The sequence below is a fragment of the Tamandua tetradactyla genome, chromosome 12, assembly GCF_023851605.1.
Source record: "Tamandua tetradactyla isolate mTamTet1 chromosome 12, mTamTet1.pri, whole genome shotgun sequence".
Lineage (NCBI taxonomy): Eukaryota > Metazoa > Chordata > Mammalia > Pilosa > Myrmecophagidae > Tamandua > Tamandua tetradactyla.
The window spans coordinates 64324873-64345755 of NC_135338.1; the positions used below are offsets into that span (position 1 = coordinate 64324873).

The following is a 20883-nucleotide window of genomic DNA, read 5'->3' on the forward strand; positions in this document are numbered from 1 at the left end:
TAATCCTATATAAATTTCTGCGTGGTTTTTTTTGCCCTTTTGCTGTAATAAACAATGCTGAAATGATGCTCTCATAGCTAAATATTTGTGCACTTAATTTTTTCCATTAATTTTTGGAAATTGAGTTGTTGGGTGAAAGTGTTCAGATACATTTTACGGCTTTTATATCTTCAAGTTAGAAAGAGGTAACCCCTTCTGGATAGCACTCTTACCAGAGGTTTATATGAGCACACAAATATCAAGATCATTTAGGGATTAATTAAATTAAATTGTAATTACAGTACTTTTTATTTATATAGCACAGTTTCTGATTCAAAAGGAAAAATGGTTAAATCTTAGTTTCTTTTAAGTACTAGATCAGATATATGGTCAATAGATGAACTTAATCAAGAGCATAATGATGTATCAGATATGGGTTATCACCTGCTAGTATAATAGAAGGTCAGCAGTCCTATCGTAGTTTGCACCATCTTTTTAGTCATTCTTTTAATATGATGCAAAAAGCCTGAACAGCTTTATCGGTATAATAAACGTGGGTATGCTTACACGTTGAGATTATGAGCAATCACAAAAACTCTTGTTCTTAAAATGTTGGTAGTATGATATAATCCTTTCCTTTCCGCAATTTACTGTTTCATTCCTGAAGGTTTTACTTTTAGAGAAAGCACTTAAAATCATTAGTCATGCATTTTTAATAAAAGCATATATATTTTGAAGCAAATTATAAAAGTTGACCTAAAAGTTAAATATCATCGAAAAGGAAAAGGTGTGAAAAGTCATAGTTTCATATTGAAGTTTCTTAATTTTTTTCCTTTCTGTGGTCATATATCCATCTATATAGCGAGGTTCAGTTAGGATAAAATAATTCCCCATTTAAAAAAAATAATGTGAGGGGAATACATTTTTCTCTCCCTGTATTGCTGTAGGAAGCTCAGAATACTTATGCTGTGCCCTTGAAAGAATGCTAAATGTCAAGAGGCTCACAGTGATGAAAAAAGGGTGAATCTGTACAAGAAAGAAATGGAGTTCACTGTTAAGTGTTTAGTCAAAATCCAACAGCCCATGTTTTTGTCTTCTAACTGCCTATTATAATTTGTAGATGATTATTATGGGATGGAACGATATTTGTCTTAGATTGTTTAGAGCCATATTAGGAAAATACATTTATTACTGTTCATTTGATATGAAATTTTAATGTTTTAGAGTCTCATTTACTAAATGTGTCTATTGTGCAGGTCCCCCCAACTGAGACAGTTCCTCAGGTCAAAAAAGAAAAACATAGCACACAGGCTAAAAATAGAGCAAAAAGGAAACCTCCAAAAGGAATGTTTCTTTCTCAAGAAGATGTTGAGGCCGTTTCTGCTAATGCCACTGCTGCTACCACGGTGCTGAGACAACTAGATATGGAGCTGGTTTCACTCAAGCGACAGGTATCTGTGTGAGCGCTATAGAGGTGTTTTATTCTTCACACATGTACATGCTTTCTTTTCACAACTCTCTAAAGGGCATTCAGTTACTAAGGAATTGAGAGACATCTTGGAAACTGGCCTACTGATTTTTCTTTAACTTCATTTTTTAAATGTATTTCTTTATTGAGAAATCTTCCCATGCATAGAGTCCATACATGGTATATAATCAGTGGCTCATAATATCATCACAAACTTGTGTATTTGTTGCGGTGATCATTTTTAGAACATTTACATCACTCCAGAAAAATACATAAAAAGAAAAAATACTCATATACTCCATACCCCTTACCCCTCTCTCATTGACCATTAGTATTTCAATCTACCCAAATTTTTACCCTTTATCCCTCTAGTATTTATTATTTATTTATTTATTTTTACTCATCTATGCATACTCTGGGTAATCCACATGTCCCTTCCATTCATTACCCGCCCAATAGGTGACCACTATTATTTTTTTTTTTTTAATTTTTGATCATTCCATTCTACATATATAATTAGTAATTCACGATATCATCACATAGTTGCATATTCATCATCATGATGATATCTTGGAATATTTGCATCTATTCAGAAAAAGAAAAATAAAACAGAAAAAAGTTCATACCCCCACCCCTCCCCCTCACCAATCACCAGCATTTCACTCTAAATTTATTTTAACATTTGTTCCCCCTATTATTCATCTTTATTCCATATGTTTTACTTGTCTGTTGACAGGGTAGATAAAAGGAGCATCAGGCACATGGTTTTCACAGTCACACAGGGTGTCCCCTATTTTGACCTTTAAAACCACACATTTATTTTTCCATTTTTGGATTGTATGTAAACAGAATCATATGACAGTTTCCTTTCTGTCTGGCTTTCATTCAATGTAGCATTAGAGCCCTAGTTCTTACTCTTTCTCATGCTATGTGAATATCCTACAGATTATCCATTCTACTTTAGTAGACAAAAGTTTTGATAGTCTTTTTATAGACAAACATCCATTTCCATTTTTGGCCATTATAAATAATGGAACATTATTTTATATAACTCTCAGTGCATTAGGTATGCATTTCTATTGGGTATGTATCTAAGTGTAGAATTGCTAGATTATTAACTATGCAAATGTCTAGCATAAGAAGACACTGCCAAGCAGCTTTCCAAAGTGGCCTTGTCAATTTATGTGAGTTTTTGTTGTATTACATCAGTACCATTGACATTTCGGGCTGGATAATTCATTGTTGTGGGGGCCTGTCCTTTGCATTGTAAGATAGCATCCCTGGCCTCTACCCAGTAGACATCAGGAGCACTTCCTCCCTCCCCAGTTGTTAGAACTAAAACGTCTCCAGACATTGTTCTTGGGGGTCAGAATTGACCTTGTTAAGAAGTACTACACTACCTCATTGTCAGCATTTGCTACTCTTTTAAATTTTAACCTTTCTGATAGGTTTGTATGATCTCTTACAGTAATTTTAAAAATGTTTTAGCTTTTACTTTTTATTTTAATAACAGATATACAACCTAAAATTTCCCCCTTTAACCACATTCACACATATAATTTATTACTGTTATTTACACTTACAATAATGTGCTATATAAGTACTACCTGTTTCCAAAACTTCACAATCAATATAAATAGAAATTCTGTACAAATTAAGCATTAGCTCCCCATTCTCTACCTCCAGTGTAGTCTATGGTAGCTTATAATTCTAGATTTTAACTCTATGAATTTGTTTATTATAATTAATTCATATCAGTGAGAGCATACAATATTTGTCATTTTGTGTCCGACTTATTTCACTTAACATAACGTCCTCAAGGTTCATCCATGTTGTTGCATGCATCCTGACTTTTTCCTTCTTATAACTGAATAATATTCAGTGGCATGGATATAACACATTTTGTTGTTGGATTCTTTGGTTGATGGGCATTTGGGTTGCTTCCATCTTTTGGCATTGTGATTAATACTTCAGTAAACATTGGTGTGCAAATGTCTGTTCAAGTCCCTGCTTTCAGTTCTTCGGGTATATACCTAGTAATGGGATTGCCAGATCATATGGTAGTTCTATACTTAACCTCCTGAGGAACTTCCAAACTGTCTTCCACAGCCGCTACACCATTTTATATTTCTACCAGCAGTGAATGAGTGTTTCTATTTTTCCACATTCTCTCCTATCTTGGGGAGAAGATAGGATTTAACAAATGAATTTGACTGCTGAATCAATATATTGATATTTCTTTTAGTCTCCAGTGTGTTGGAGTAGCTAGAAGAAAACTCTAAAATTGTAGAGTTGTAACCCATACTGGACTCTGAAATCTTTTCTACAACTAATTGTTGTGATGTGCTTTGAAATTTATTGCTTTTTTGTATATATGTTATTTTTCACAATTAAAAAAAAATTACTGAGACTTGTTTTGTGACCCAGTACATGGTCTACCTGGAGAATGATCCCTGTGCATTTGAGAAGAAAGTATATCCTGTTGTTTTGGGGTGCAGTGTTCTGTATGTGTTTGTTGAGTCTAGTTCGTTTATCATATTATTCAAATTCTTTGTTTTCTGATTGTCTTCCATCTAAATGTCCTGTCTATTAATGAGGGTGATATACCGAAGTGTCCAACTGTTACTGTCAAGGTGTCTTTCTCCCTTCATTTTTGCCACTGTTTGCCTCATGTATTTTGGGACACCGTGGTTAGGTACATAAATATTTATGATTGCTATTTCTTCTTGGTGGCTTGCCCTTTTTATTGGTATATAGTATCTTTGTCTCTTATAACAATTGCATTTAAAGTCTATTTTGTCTGGTATTGGAATAACTACCCCAGCTCTTTTTTGTTTATAATTTGCATGGAATATCTTTTTCCATCCTTTTACTTTTAATCTGTTTATGTCTAAGATGAGTCTCTTGTAAACAACATATATTTGGATCATGCTTTTTTACCCATTCTGGCAGTCTTTGTTTTTTGATTGAGGGAATTTAACCCATTGACATTCAGTGTTATTACTGTAAAGGTATTTACTTACTTAAGCCATTCTGTGCTTTGGTTTTTATATATATCATATCTTTCTTTTGTCTCTCATTTCCTTTATTGCAACCTCCTTTTCTGCTTAGTTGATCTTTTTTGTTTGTTTGTTTGTTTTTTGTCTGTCACTAATTTGGTTTATTTCCAGTGGTGTGTATACATACACAAAACTCCCTTTTTTATAATTGAGAATCAAGAACATAGTTTTTTTTAACATTTATTTTATTTATTAAACATGCCAACATATAAACACATTCTTACCATATGATCATTCCGTTCTACATATATAATCAGTAATTCACAATATCATCACATATTTGTGTATTCATCATCATGATCATTTCTTACAACATTTGCATCAATTCAGGAAAAGAAATTTAAAAACAGAAAAGAATTCATATATATCATACCCGTTACCCCTCCCTTTCATTGATCACTAGCATTTCAATCTACTAAATTTGTTTTAACATTTATTCCCCCTATTATTTATTTTTAATCCCTATGTTTTACTCATCTGTTCATAAGGTAGATAAAAGAAGCATCAGACACAAGGTTTTCACAACCACACAGTCACATTGTGAAAGCTATATATTATATAATTATCTTCAAGAAATATGGTTACTGGAACACAGGTCTACATTTTCCGGGAGTTCCTTCCAGCCTCTCCATTACACCTTAACTAAAAAGGTGATATCTATTTAATGCATAAGAACACCCTCCAGGCTAACCTCTCGACTCTGTTTGGAATCTCTCAGCCATTGACACTCTATTTTGTCTCATTTCTCTCTTCCCCCTTTCAGTCAGGAAGATTTTCTCAATCCTTGATGCTGAGTCCCAGCTCATTCTAGGATTTCTGTCTCCTTGTTCTTTTGCCTGGCCCAGGGTTGCTTGCTGGATGATTTTGGCATCCCCACCATCCTCTGTTCATTTCTGCTTTGGGGCACCCCTTGGTGAGCTGCAGCTCACCACCATCCTGCCCACCAAAGCCCTCACACCCAGGGCTGGTGAAGGAGGAGGTGGCTTTGACTCTGGGGGTCCCATTCCAGGTACTTCACCAGGTACTCCTGGGCAGAGATAGAAGGGTAGCAGGGAACAGAGCAAGTAACTCTCTGTCCCTGTTCTGGCCATAGTTTCCTGGAGCTCTGACACAGACTCCAACAACTGCAGGAGAGCCTGACCTAGGGTTGCAGCTGGCATAGGTTGTCCATGGCTGTAGTGTCTTCATCCCCTGGACATGGAGAATGTGACCCAGGTGCATGGTGCCACCCTCCTCCGCCTCTTCAGCTTCCACTCATTGTAGCCCAGGGCTGGGGCAATCGGGCCTAGTCAGGCCAGGCAATAGGATTTCTTCTCATGCCTAGGGGGTACTGGCTGGTCCCTAAGTCCTCTGTTGTCCTTGGGGACTTGGGAGGGGACATACAGGGTAGCAAGTTTTTTCCTTTGGCCCTAGTAGTGCCACTTGTGCCAGGTGCCCTGAACCACACAGCATTCCATACCCTACCCTCTGTCTGTTTCTAAAATACTTTCTTTGTGCGTATACTGGGGTTTATATTGTACAACCTTTATCTGTATCCTACCAATTTGAAAAGATAACCTATCTGCAGTAGCATACATGTTCTCTGCTCCCAAATCCCTCTCTTTCCCCTCTTTAGGTTATTTTTGTTCCACTTTACCACTTTATATTTTACCTCTCATTATCAGGAAATATGTCTTTTTCTTGTTCAATTATATTTTGACTCTTAGAGGAGTAGAATCATATAATGAGGATATGGTACTATTGTTTTTTGCATTTTCCCTTGTATTTAGCCTTACTGAAGATCTCCATTTCTTCACACTACTCTAAGGTACTCTTTCGACCTGCAGTAATTCTTGTTGACACACTCTCTCAGTATCTGTTTATCTGTAATTATTTATCCACCCACCCTACCCTCATTTTTGAAAGACAGTTTTGCTGGATAAAGAATTTTGGACTGGCAGGTTCTTTCTTTCAGTGCATAAATATATCGTGCCACTGCGTTTTCATCTCCATGGTTTCTGATAAGAAATTGGAACTTAGCAGTCTTATTGAGGATCCCTTGTATGTGATGAATCACTTTTCTCTTGCTCCTTTCCGAAGTCTTTCTTTATCCTTGGCATCTGAAATTTTGATTAGTATCTGTCTCAGAGCAGATCTATAGGGTTTATTCTGTTTGAATTTTTTTTAAGTATACTTTTCAAGATTGTGCTTTTTATGCAGTTGTTTGACCTATAGAAGAAAACTTCTTTTCCTCTGTTCTTCTCAAGGAGTCTTGACCTGTTCTCTTTGTTTTTGTACAGACTTTTCTCTCCATCTTCTGTGATTTGTTTAAATTTTCTCCCTCACTCAGTGCTCTTCTTTCCCTACACTTTTCAGTTCTGGGATCCATCCTGTGGATTTAACTACCCACCAACACCCCCCCAACCTTTTTTTTTTCCCTGATGGGGCTTTTCTGCCTCCAGTTATCTCCCCATTAGGGTGTCCCACCTGGGAACCCAGATGATGTCAATCCAGAAAGGTGATTACTCTAGATAAGTCCATTTTGGGTTTAGGTGGTCCAGCAACAGAAACTGAGTTAAGTGAACATGACTCTTCCTTTTTAAAATTTATTTTGTATTATCAAACCAAAACAACATGCAAACATGAACATTCTTAACATACAAACATTCTGTGTATGGTGTAAAATCAATGGCTCACAGTATCATTACATAGCAATATATTCATCACCATGGTCATTTTTTAGAACATTTGCATCACTCCAGAAAAAGAAATAAAAAGAAAGAAAACAAAACTCATACATACCATACCCCTTACCCCTCCCTCTCATTGCCCACTAGTATTTCCATCTACTCAATAGATTTTAATGTTTCTTCCCACTATTTTTTTTCTGTACCCCATACCACTCACTTTCATTGATCACTAGTATTTCAACCTACTCAACTTATTTTTACATTTGTCCCCCCATTATTTATTTATTTTTAATCCATATTTTTCACTCATCTGTCAATATCGTAGATAAAAGGAGCATCAGACACAAGGTTTTCACAATCACGTAGTCATATTGAGAAAGCTGCATCATTATACATTCATCTTCAAGAAACCTGACTACTGGAATGCAGCTCTACAGTTTCAGGCACTTCACTCTAGCCTCTTTAATGAACCTTAAATTAAAAAGGGGATATCGATAAGATGCATAAGAATAACCTCCAGGATAACCTCTCGTTGCCAGGGAGGTTTACACCCCTGGGAGTTATGTCCCATGTAGAGAGGGAGGAGGGTGGTGCATTCACTTGCCGTGTTGGCTGAGAGAGAGCTAGGTCACATCTGAGCAACAAAAGAGGTTCTCTGGGGGTGACTCTTAGGCCTAATTTTAAGTAGGCTTAGCCTATCCTTTGTGGGGATAAATTTCATATGAACAAACCCCAAGATTGAGGACTTGGCCTATTGATTTGACTGTTCCCACTGCTTGTGAGAATATCAGGAAGTCTCCAAATGGAGGAGTTGAATTTTCCCCCTTTCTCGCCATTCCCACGAGGGGCTTTGCAAATACTTTTCCATTCACTGTTCAAATCACCCTGGAATTTATCGGGATATCACTTTGGACAAACCCACAAAATCTCATGCCCTATTCAAGGTTCCATGTACCAAGTGAACTATGGTGTTCGCTTAAACTGTCCATGTAAGTTATATTAGGAAATGCACTAGTCAAAATATAAATTTTTGGACCAAATAGACATTTTTTTCTTTAGTCTCATGCGTAGGTCAAAGCTCCAAAATATGAATTACTATCTGTTTTCAACACCCTGCAATATTGACATTCCTTTGTTCTTCCTCATGCAAAAACATTTTTAAATTTGTACATTTAGTCACTACCATTGAACACTTTAAGCATTTCTAGATTATACCATCTCAGTCTTTATCATCTGTCTTATCTTCTGGTTTCATTTGTGGCCACAGCTCTCCTCCTGCTATCATTCTCATATTCAGCTTCATTCAGTGTACTGACATTATTGTGATACAATTAGGTAGTATTGTGCTATGCATATCTGATTTTTACGGTCAGTCCTATTGCCCAGTCTGTATCCCTTCAGCTCCAATTACCCAAAATCTACCCTCTTTCTTTCTCTTGATGGCCTCTGTTCTTAACTGAAAAACCAATAACCAAATTTGTCTGGAAGGGCAGGGTGCCCTGAATAACTAAAAGTATCCTGAGAAAGGACAGTGAAGTCGGGAGTCTCACACTACCTGACTTTAAAGCACATTACGACGCTACAGTGGTCAAAACAGCATGGTAGTGGCATAAAGATAGATATACTGACCAGTGGAATCAAATAGAGTATTCAGATATAGACCCTCTCATCTGTGGACAATTAATCTTTGATAAGGTAGTCAAGCCACTCACGTGGGACAGAACAGTCTCTTCAATAAATGGTGCCTAGAAAATTGGATATCCACATGGAAAAGAATGAAAGACAATCCATATTTCACACCCTATACAAAAATTAACTCAAAATGATCAAAGACCTAAACATTAGACCTAAGACCATAAAACTTTTAGAAGAAAATGTAGGGAAATATCTTATAAATCTTATAATATGAGGCAGTTTCCTAGACCTTACACCCAAGCATTGAAGAAAGAAAGAAAGAAATGGAAACTCCTCAAAATTAAACACTTTTGTGCATCAAAGGACTTCATCATGAAAATTAAAAGATCACCTACACAATGGGAGACAATAGATGGAAACAGTATATCAGATAAAGGCTTAGTATCGGGAATATATAAAGAAATTGTTCAACTCAACGACAAAAAGACAGACAACCCAATTACAAAATGGGCAAAAGACATGAACAGACCCTTCTCAGAAGAGGAAATACAACAGCACATGAAACAACGCTCAACTTCCCTGACTACTAGGGAAATGCAAATCAAAGCCACAATGAGATATCATCTCACACCCACCAAAATGGCTGTTATCAATGAAGCAGAAAACAACAGGTGCTGGAGAGGATGTGGAGAAAGAGGCACACTTATCCACCGTTGGTGGGAATGTCAAATGGTACAACCGCTGTGGAAGGCAGTTTGGCGGTTCCTCAGGAAGCTAAGTATAGAATTACCATATGACCTGGCAATAGCATTGTTAGGTATCCACTCAGAGGACATGAGGGCAAGAACAAAAACGGATATTTGCACACCAATGTTTGTATCAGCATTATTTACATTTGTCAAGAGATGGAAACAGCCTGAATGTCCATCAACAGACAAGTGGCTAAACAAGCTGTGTTATATACATACAATGGAATATTTTGCAGTCGTAAGACAGAATAAAGTTATGAAGTGTGTAACAACATGAACGGATCTTAAGGAAATTATGTTGAGTGTGATTAGCCAGAAACAAAATGACAGATACTGTATGATCTCACTCATATGAACTGACATTAGTGAATGAACTTGGGAAACTTCAGTTGGAAACAGAGACCATCACGAGATAGAAATAGGGTAGATATTGGGTAATTGGACCTGAAGGGATACAGATTGTGCAACAGGACTGATTGTAAAAATTCAGAAACGGATAACCCAATACTATGTAAGTGTAATGCAATAATGTTAGAACACTGAATTATGAAGCTGGTTGTGAGAATGATAGAGGGAGGAGGCTTCGGGGCACAAGTGAAATCAGAAGGAAAGATAGTCAATAAAGACTGAGATGGTATAATCTAGGAATGCCTAGAGTATATAATGATACTTAATTGTACAGATTTAAAAATGTTTTCGCATGAGGAAGAACAAAGGAATGTCAATATTGCAGGGTGTTGAAAATAGATGGTAATTAATATTTTTAAAGTTTAACTTATGAATGAGACTAAAGCAAAAAATGTTCTTTTGGTACAAAATTTATATTTTGACTAGTTCATTTCCTAATATAACTTATGTGGACAGCTTAATTGAACACCGTAAGTACATGAAACCTTGAATAGGGCATGAGATTTTGTAGGTTTGCCAGAGTGATGCCCCAGTATATCCCAGAGTGATTTGACAGTGAATGAAAAAGTACTTGCAAAGTCCCCTTGGAGAAATGGTGAGAAAGGGGGAAATTTCAGCTTCCCCAAGTGGAGAATTCTTGATATTCTCACAAGCAGTGGGAATGACCAAATCAATAGGCTGAGCCCGCTTTTGGAGTTTGTCCATATGAAACTTATCCCCACAAAGGATAGGCTAAGCCTACTTAAAATTAGTCCTAAGAGTCACACCAAAAGAACCTCTTTTGTTGCTCAGAAGTGGCCTCTCTCTCTCAGCCAGCATGACGAGCAAACTCACTCACCTCCTCCCCCTCTCTACGTGGGGCACTCCTCGGGGTGTGGACCTTCCTGCAACGTGGAACAAAAATCCTAGAATGAGCTGGGACTCAGCATCAAGGGATTGAGAAAACCTTCTCAACCAAAAATGGAAAGAATGAAATGAGACAAAATAAAGTGCCAGTGGCTGAGAGATTCCAAACAGAATCAAGAGGTTACCCTAGAGGGTATTAACGCCTAGTATAGATATCACATTTTTAGTTAAGGTGTAATGAAGAGGCTGTAGGGAACTCCCTGGAAATGTAGAGCTGTGTTCCAGTAGCCATGTTTCTTGAAGATGATTGTTTAATGATGGAGCTTTTGCAGTGTGTGTGATTGTGAAAACTTTGTGTCTGATGGTCCTTTTATCTACCTTATCAACAGATGAGTAAAACATATGGATTAAAAATAAAAAAATAATGGGGGGAAGAAATGTTAAAATAAATTTAGTAGATTGAAATGCTAGTGATCAATGAAAGGAAGGGGTAAGGGGTATGGTATGTATGAAATTTTTTGTTTTCTTTTTATTTCTTCTGAATTGATGTAAATGTTGTAAGAAATGATCATGATGATGAATATACAACTATGTGATGAAAAATAAAAACAACTTCATATATATTTCCTAAGAACGTGGATATTCACCCGTGTAATACATAAGTGCAGTTATCAAGTTCAGAAAATTCAGTCTTTATTTAAAGTTTACAGTCTATATTCCAATTTTTTCATATGCTCCTTCTCTTCCCCTTCCCCTCACGTCTCCCACCTTTCCTCCCTCTCCCTATCCTTTCTCTCTTTTCTTTCTTGTTCAGTTGTGGAAACATGACCCAAATCTTCCCATCCCAGTACCTCCCAAGTATACCATTCCCAGTGGGATTAATTACCTGCAGTACCCTCACCAATATCCATTACTACAACTTTCCTTTCACTGCAAACAGAAACTCGACAACCATTTAGCATCGATTCCCTATTGTCCCTTCCCCCTATCCCTGGTAACCTGTAGTCTATGTTCTGACTCTGAGTTTGCATGTTTTGATATTTTCTTTGAATCAGTATCTTTATTGAGTCTTTTGATACATGAATATGATATATCCTTCTGATTATGTAGATCATCTTTAATTTTACTCTAGGTTTTGTTTTCTCGTGTACAAGTCTTTTACATATCCTCTGCTTTATTCTTCGATCAATTTGAGACTTTTCTGGTGCTTTTATAGAAGATGTTGGCTTTAAATTTTCCTCTTTCTAATTGTGTGCTGATATGTAGAAATGGCCTATCCATTATATCTGATTGTGTAATACATTTAAATAAAAACGTAAACCCTAGTAGCCTAGTATTATCCATTCATTAGTTCATATTTATTATGTTCATGTTCTGTCTCTCTCTCTGGAATTGAAAGCAGTATGGATTGATGATTTATTTTTGTTTGTTTGTGCTTTTGCTGCTTTTGATTTCTTAATCTTGATGGTTCCCTTGGAAGGTTAAGTGGGAAGTCAGCTGTCAGTTCTCAAATGAGAAGCCTGGGTTCTGGTGTGGGTCTATGGCCCCTTTCTTACTTTGGTTTTAGAAAGGCAGTGTGCCCATGGTATCAATAGCTGCTTCTTTTCTTGGCTTGTTGGCACAGCTTTTATCTTAGGAGAACCGCTTAATCTTTCTGGGTTTATTAATTCTTGCCTGTTTAATTTTACAGGATATATAAGGGCTGCTGCTGTGTGTGAGCATTTATGCTCTCTTCATGTTGGAGAGCTCTCTCTGATTGGGGCATGAGTTCTAGTCCATATTTTCATCTTCTTCTTTGAGGGGCCTCATTCCCTCCTCCCTTGAGTGAGTTCTTAATGATTGCTGTTTGATGTTCGTATGTTGAGGAAAGAAAGGTAGTGCCCTCTTCCAGGAAGGAGTTACTGACTCTGTAGTATGATGTACAAAAGATGCTTTGGTTTTCAGAGCAGGAATTTTTAAATTAAAGGTAGCTGTTCAAAGTTGACATTGATGAAGGGGGCAGGCTTAGGGTCTAAATTACTAGGAGAGGTAACAGGGTTGTTTACTTGCCATAGCCTTTTAGGACTCCCGTTGAGTAGTGAGTTCACTTTCAAATGCACTTGACTCAAAGTGGCAGTTATTTAGTGGGCATTTTCTTAAGAATGCCCCTACTTTCAGTGTTCTGTCACCTGGCTGATAACCACTTCAACAATTAAGGATTTGTGTTTCCCAGATTACAGGGCATTCCAGCATCAGTGGTTGTTTGCATACTAATTCATTTCTTCATGATGTTCCCTGGGACCCAGCTTCTTTCATTTTTTCCACTCCACCATTCGTAGCTTATTGGCTTCTCATCTTTTTTTTTTTTTCCTTTATATATTTATTAGAGGCAAATAAAAGATAGGCTTATTATGTTCATAGACATAAAAGTAAGTTTGTAGATAACCAAACAGAACTTCTAGAAATAAAAGTACAATAACTGAAATTGAAAGATCTAATGATTTACTAGCATATTAGACATATCAAAGAGTGATGAGTTCATTGGGTGATAAATCATAAGAAATTATCCAGAATTTTGCACAGGGCTACAAAAGACAGAAAATATAGAGTAGAGGTTAAGAGATGTGGAAGGTAGAGTAAAACGATCTAACATACATTTAATTGGAGTTCAAAAAGAAGAGAAAAAATAATGAAGCAGAAGCAATTATTTGAGGAAATAGTGACAGATTTTTTGAGAATTGATGAAAGATTTCATTGGCTTCTCATCTCACTTGTTGCCTCATGTTTAAAGCTGCAAATTCATTTTGCAATCATCATATCTACATTCAAGGCAGTGAGGGAAGGAGATGAAGGCACTGCTAGCCTGTTTGTCCCTTTTATCAGAAAAGGGACAGCCTTACCAGAAATGCCTAGGCAGCTTCTGCATGTCTTCCTGGGTAGAGCTTTGCGATATGGCTGCTCCTAGCTGCAAGGGACCTCTTCTCAGTCCATGTTGAAGCAAGAACAGAGCTGGGAATGAACGGATGTTAGATTAGCCTGCCTGTAGTGCCTGCTGCATTACATCTTTCACTGGAGAATAAAAAGCCCTGACATTAGGGAGAACCACAGTGCAGGTAATAAAGTAGAAAAAAGAAAATTGTGTTTCACTGAGAGGTTTAGGAAGTCAGCAAAGCCAATAGTCTGCCTGTTTTATCTTTCTCTTTCTTTCTCTTTTACTTTCTTTCTCATTCTTTCTTTCCCTGATTACCTTTGTATCCTGTTTTTTAGCCAACTTGTTACCACTTTGACTTCCTTTCCAGTTGGCATGATGCTGGCAACTAACTCCTACTCTTGACTGTTAGTACACATCAGGTGTTTATGATTTGGAAAATGCTTCAGTAGTAGAGATATAAAAAAGTGACAGTTTTAAAACTAATTTTTGGTTAAGAATTTCTAAATAGTTTACTTTGTAGCCATTCATTTAATCTCCATGCTGATCAGTTGATTGTAGAGGAAAAATGGACATATTAAACTTGGAAAATAAAATGTTACTTAATCACATAGCACCGTATGTCCAGGTTTGGGCCACATGTGAACAGCCAATTAGAAGGAACAGAGAGACATACTTAACTTGAATGCCAGAGTCCGGCAGTGTTCTCACCCCTGCCTTTCAAAGATTCCCTGTGAGAAAGTTCTAAGTCTAGTTTTTTACCTAAGGGAGAACTCAGTGAACAAATCTGAGTACTTAAAGTATTTAATGGGTTGTTGGAAACTGAAAGCACTGAGTGTAAGGCTAACTTTGGTTGTCTAGTACAATTTGAGGCTATTTGATTTGAAGTTGGAAAAAATAAAAAATTTAATTCCACATCTACACTAGCCACACTTGAAGTGTTTAGTAACAACATGTGGCTTGTGGTTACTGTGTTAGTTCAGCTGTAGAATAAATCCATCGTTGTATTAAGTTCTACTGAACAGTGCTGGACTAAGCTTGGCCTTACTGTCCTGACCAAGTAAATTTACTAAGTAAATTCTAGTCTGTTTTCTTCTGATTTGTACTTTTCAAAGTAAAATAAATGAAATAAAAGCAAGTTTCATGTAGCCACTTGTTGAAGTATGCTTTGAAAATTATTGCCTTTTTCTTTCTTTGCTATGTGTGTATACACATATATATACATGTTAGGTTTTACAAAAAAAGGTAAAAAAAGAAAAACTAGAGGCAAGTATAGTTATAATAGATAAAATAAATTCCTGAAATTTAAAAAAACAAATCAAACCCCCCATGTATGGTTTTACTGTAGAATAAAGTTTATGTACATGTTTCCTGTATTTTCTTGGCAGTTGTCTTTATGTTCTGATTTTATATTAATACAAAAAGATAATGGAGTGTGCAGTATTTCTGGTAGACTCCATAGCCCTTATTAATGGCAAACAGATGCATGCACTGGTCCTTACAGTGGTGTATCTTACTTACTTGGGCACTAGGCCAGCAGCATGGAGTTTTCTTGCCACCTTGACCCCCTTTTGACCTTTTAGAAGATAGAGGAAAGGATGTGTGAATCTGGAATTCTTTAAAATTATAAATGTATAAAGAATAGAACAAAGAGAATTCTTTAAAACTACTCATACAACAGGACCCACTCCCCAGCCCCATCCCACATTATTGCTCCCCTCTCACCCTTTTTCCGTTTCTGTGAACCTGCTTTTTTCATTTACCTTAATGCACTCTCTTCTATGGAAGGGATAGGCATTTACTTGCTTGTGTGTGATTGTTAATGATGACAAGTGCTAGGGCTGGGGTTTTCATAGTGTGAGGACCAGAAATGCCCCACTGCTTAGAATTGAGAGCACAGGGCCTGGACTGTGTCCCCTCATTCGTTTGTCTCTGGGAAGATTAAAGATTAGTTGTGGATTGGGTGGTTAGTTTGTATTGTTTGTGTTTGTTTTGATTAGGCAAGGGCAATGAAAGATTAGGGACATTGAGGCAAGGCAATAATGTGGAAAAAGATACTTTGTGAGAAAATGAAGACAGTTACAATTGATCAAAGTTAGTGTTGTAGAAAATTTGCTGACATGTTGCTCTCTTTTTCTCATTGAATAAGTCTACACATGTTGGGTGGACAGTGGTAGCTCAGTGGCAGAGTTTTCACCTGCCATGACGGAGACCTGGGTTCGATCCTCAGTTCCTGCCCATGTGAAAAAAAAATAAAAACTAAGTCTGCACACATGCACTGGTGCCCTACATAGAGTGGTCCCACTCCCTCACAGCACAGCACATAGCTGGGCTGTGGGAGGCTGTGAGCACAGCTTTGCACAGCCTGTACTTCTTTTGCCTTGATTTACTATATCTGCTCTGTCACTTCAGCTGAATTTTGTGTTGTAAGAAGCCCAGGCATTTCCTTCATTTTTTTGGTATCATACCCAAGACATACGTTTTGATGAGGTGATCCTCTACTGTTTCATGGTGGATTAGGATGTGTACACAAGAGCCTTTTTACCACCATCCCTTCCTTGATTGCGCCTTTATCTGTTTGCTCTAAACAAGCCCTAATGAAAGATTCTATTTAGATGCACTCAAAGGTGCTATAGGAATCTCAAATTTTAGCTATAATACAAGTCTAGAACTTTTGTGCTCTTGGTTTTTTGTTTGTTTTAGTTTTAGTTTTTTTTTTTTCTCCATATCTTTATAAAATTTTTCACTTTTAAAATGAGAATATTTTTTCCCCCCAGATTCAGAATATTAAACAGACAAACAGTGCTCTCAAGGAAAAACTTGATGGTGGAATAGAACCTTATCGACTTCCAGAGGTAGGATTATGTTCACATTGTTTCAGACATTAGACTCAAGCTTTAATTTTGGAGAATTTGGTATCTGTGTAATACATCTTCAGTGTATACCTCCTAGAAAGAAGGTCATAGCTATAATTTTAAAAGCATAGTTGATGTTAAAATTCTGATTATGAGAAAGATTCATTAAACCTTCAGGGGCACATATTCCTCTCTAAATACAAATGTGCTAATTTGAATTATTTGGATATCTAGATGGTTCAGAAATTTAATGCACGTTGGACCACAGAAGAGCAGCTTCTCGCCGTACAAGGTATGGGAAAAGTTCTCTTTAGAGTTTAGTTGCAATGGTAGCTTTTAGGAAAAAGTTCAGAAGCAAATTCTTAGAGGATTACATTCTTCTAATGAATATCATTTTAGTCAAAATACTGTATTCCCTTTTGAGTTCCCCCCTTTTCACCACCACCCCCACCTCTTTCCCTTGTCTCACAAGCTGTAAAAATTAAGTTGGGAGCCTCGGTTTCTAAGGGTATAAGCCTTTCATTTTAGCAGTAATTTGTTGAGTTCTGAATAGTCAGCAAGAAGAAAACCTGAAAGAAGCAGATTGTTAAATTTTTAAGATTAGAGCTATTCTGGACCTGAAGTTCCTAAAAACGGGAATCCAGTGTGTTTTCGCAACTATAGGGTAATTGTTTAGTGACCTCAGTTGTCATGTGACGTATGGGAAGGCACAGACTTAGGGCACAGGATTGTACTGAGCTTGGATCAGTCCTCTTGGGTTCAATCTTGAGCAAACCATTCTTTTTTACCACTAGTATGATGTGCTAAGCTAATGCCTGCTATGTAAATGCGTGTATGCATTCTTATCTGGGTGAGGTTTAAGTCTCCCTTGTGTTTTTAAAAATTGTTTTTCTCTTGTTTAAAAAATAAATGCTCTCTTGTATCCTTAGCCATCAGGAAATATGGCCGAGATTTTCAGGCAATCTCAGATGTCATTGGGAACAAATCAGTGATACAAGTGAAAAACTTTTTTGTAAATTATCGACGCCGCTTCAACATAGATGAAGTTTTACAAGAATGGGAGGCAGAACATGGCAAAGAAGGGACCAATGGGCCCAGTAACCAGAAACCTGTAAAGTCCCCGGATAATTCTGTTAAGATGCCTGAAGAGGAAGATGAGGTAAATCTGAAACAATACAGTCTCTTCTCTGACAGGTTTATGTTTGATATTTCAGTTAGTTTCTAAGTTGACCTTTTCAGCTACAGAAGTATTTTTAGGTTTCAATTTGACTTTCATCTGTAAATACCATACTGTGTATGTTGACTCAATTCTTGGTCACTATGAGTATTACTCAGATTCTTAATTCCATCCTGGTATATTCCAGCCACAAAATATTCTGTATTACCAGCATTCCCTTAAATACTATAAGAACTTTGCCATGAAAACAAAAAATTGGATGAGAAACTTAGAAAAAGCTCAATCATGTAAAATGTGGGGTCATGTCATTGTGCTAGGTTAATGTGTCAGTGGGCAAATCTGCAGTTAGCCAGCCAGTTGCTCCTGGAGACCGTATTTGCTGTCCAAGTCTCCCAGCCTTTGCTGTTGTTTGGGGCTAACTGGCTTAAATATTGATAGGGCCTATGATTGGCTAGAATTTTCAGAACTGTGGCTGACATTCTGATAATTTCCAGGATGGTGGCACTGCTCCCATCATCCCAGTCAAGATAGACGAAGCAGAAAGATTACTGAGGCTGTAGGACCTTATATGCCTGCTTTTTGTGACAGGGTGGCTTGCATTTGCCCATTTAGTCTGTGGCCCTCTGCACTGGATACCCCTACACACACACACACACATACACATACACACAACACACACACACACACACACACGATGAGAAGCTGGGACTAGACAAAAGTAATTGCTGATCATTGTGCATCTGAATCCAGTGACGTGGGAATTTCAGCATTAAATTGAGCCTAATAAGGAAAATCATTTTCTCGTCAAAGTGTTCCCCAAACCATGTAGGAATGATTTGAAGTTGCTGATATTGTGTTGTCTGTGTTACTTCTTTGCTCTGAGAGCACGGTGTATAGAAACAGATCCTCTCCGGATGTTCCTCTGGGGATGTCTTGTAAGGAAGAAGGTGTCCCCTGAGGCACAGCATGGCTGGTGCAGGCAGTGCCTCCCAGCCACTAACACTTCCAGCTGCCAGGAAAGTGATTGTTTATAAAGCTTTTTGCCCGTAAGTGGTCAAAACCTGTGGACAGAATAAGTGGTATCCTTGGGTCACCCACATGCATGGGCCCAGTTTAAGGTCCTAGATTATAATAAATGGTGTATGAACAAGATGAAGGCGTTTTCTTCTGACATTGAGTTTGTCTCAGTACTCATTTAGCAACAAATTAACTTCCTTAAAGTCCTGGATTCTATTTAAGAAGCATTGAAAAGATGGGGATTACTGAGGAAGGAACATTAAAATTTGCAAAGAATGTGAAAAGCCTTCCATATATGTTTTCCAACTTCATCCTAGGGTTACTAGAAGGAAAAATAATAGGATTAAACTCTGGCTGTATTCCCTCTTCAAATTTAATCAAAACATGTTGACAGGGCTGGCATCAAAAATCTGATAGTAAATTTATGTCTGAGGGTCACCACCAACTTTTCTTCTTCGTCTTATTCCTGGTTTATTTCCTCACTGACTCTAGATAAATCAATTCCTTTTTTTTTCCTTTATTGTTTGTCCATGTTCCATCCTCAGTGACATGGTCTACTTTACCGAGTTGATTGCAGTCTGTAGGAGCACTGGCTTTTCTGTAGCTGGACCCCGCCAAACAGCAGATCTTAGTTTCTCTTTGGTAGTTGGCTTTCTCTATGTCTGTTTACCCAACTTTCTCTTCAAAGAAAACAAGAGAGAAGCAGAATGGTATTATCTAATTCACTTTTTTTTTCTTTTTTGTTTTTTTTTTTTTACATGGGCAGGCACTGGGAACCGAACCCAGGTCCTCTGGCATCGCAGGCAAGCGTCCTTGCCTGCTGAGCCACCGTGACCCACCCTATCTAATTCACTTTTAATGTGTCATCTTTATATTTACTTGAAAAAGTTTTCTCCTTTAATCATTTAAAATATGCACTCACACTCATGCGCTTCTATCTTATTTTCTTAAGTCTCTTTTCTTTTATGGTTCTTAGTGAACCAACGTTCCCCTCCAGTGCTCTGCTTTTCTTTTCTCCATATGTTAGTTTGCAGAAGGAAATCCATCTGTATTGGCCAGCTGCTTCTCTGTGTCCACCAATGGCCTAAGGGAACTTGTTAGAATGCTGGTTAATTGTCAGTGCTCAGAACTGATGTCCTTATAACTGCACATTCTAGTCTGTCCCTTGGAGCCCAGCAGCTAAGAAAGATGTATGCTGATGTTCTGCCTGCCCCCTCTGCCCTTAAATTGTATGTATTATGTAGTATAAATAGTGAGGGGAATGAACATCAGAATTGCCACAAGTTCTGTTAACATTAGTCCGTCAGTTTTGGACATCAAGTAATGAGTTTATTCTCTGAGAGGTTAGACTAAGGGGTTTGAGCCTTTGAGACTCAGAGATCTGTAAATTAGCCAGGCAGTGGGGATTGGAAGGGAGGGGGAGGACAGTAATACCCAACTTTGCATTGAAGGAAGGGCACCGAGTAGAGATAAAGATTCTCACTTAAAATAGTGGGATCACTGAAAATATATTATCAGTGAGGAGAAATCTCCTGATTGAGCTAAAAAAACAGTTCTAGCCAATTGTGATTTTAATTACAGGAACAACAATTTTCAGAATTGGATTCAGAGCCTGATTTGTTTCCATAGCAATAAGACACAGTTGTAACCCCATGATAGCATGAGTTGGTACTCATGTAACCTTTAGGTTTGGATCTGGGAGTGTTTTGAAAAGTTGAGAGAACACTTAAAGCTTTTTAAGACAGCCCAGTGATCTCTGTGTCCTAGCAGGTCCTGGGGACTGCTCGTGGGTGGGGCAGGTGGTTAGCCTCCCCACTGTCCAGTACAGTTATCACCACTAACACACCTCGAGCACTACTGCTTGCAAGTGCTGGGCTGATATGCTCTTTACACATATTTTTATTTAACCCTGTGAGGAAAGTGTCACTGTGATGCATATTCTGTCGATGAGGAAACTCATCCTCAAGACATAGAGGCCACACTCTTACGCCTTCCTCACCTTGGTGTAGCTGAATCCTCAGTGTGTGGGTTTGAAATGCATTGTATTTGCCACACAGATTTGGTGGGGTTGTGCCATCTTCTGTTCTTTGAGTGCACTAGAATTGTCCCTCCT

The 20883-nt window shown here is 37.6% G+C and overlaps 1 protein-coding gene across 2 annotated transcripts in view; it reads left to right on the forward strand.

Moving 5' to 3' along the window:
• Window positions 1–20883, forward strand: part of RCOR1 (REST corepressor 1) — a 147771-nt gene that overhangs the window by 112670 nt on the left and 14218 nt on the right. For both annotated transcript variants that reach the window (XR_013160526.1, XM_077123622.1), the window contains exons 8-11: window positions 1236–1430; window positions 16499–16576; window positions 16811–16868; window positions 17506–17735. Coding sequence is in view for 1 of the 2 variants with exons in the window: in XM_077123622.1 (XP_076979737.1) it covers window positions 1236–1430; window positions 16499–16576; window positions 16811–16868; window positions 17506–17735 (561 nt within the window). In the remaining variant the exon portion in view is untranslated. The remainder of the gene's footprint in view (window positions 1–1235; window positions 1431–16498; window positions 16577–16810; window positions 16869–17505; window positions 17736–20883) is intronic.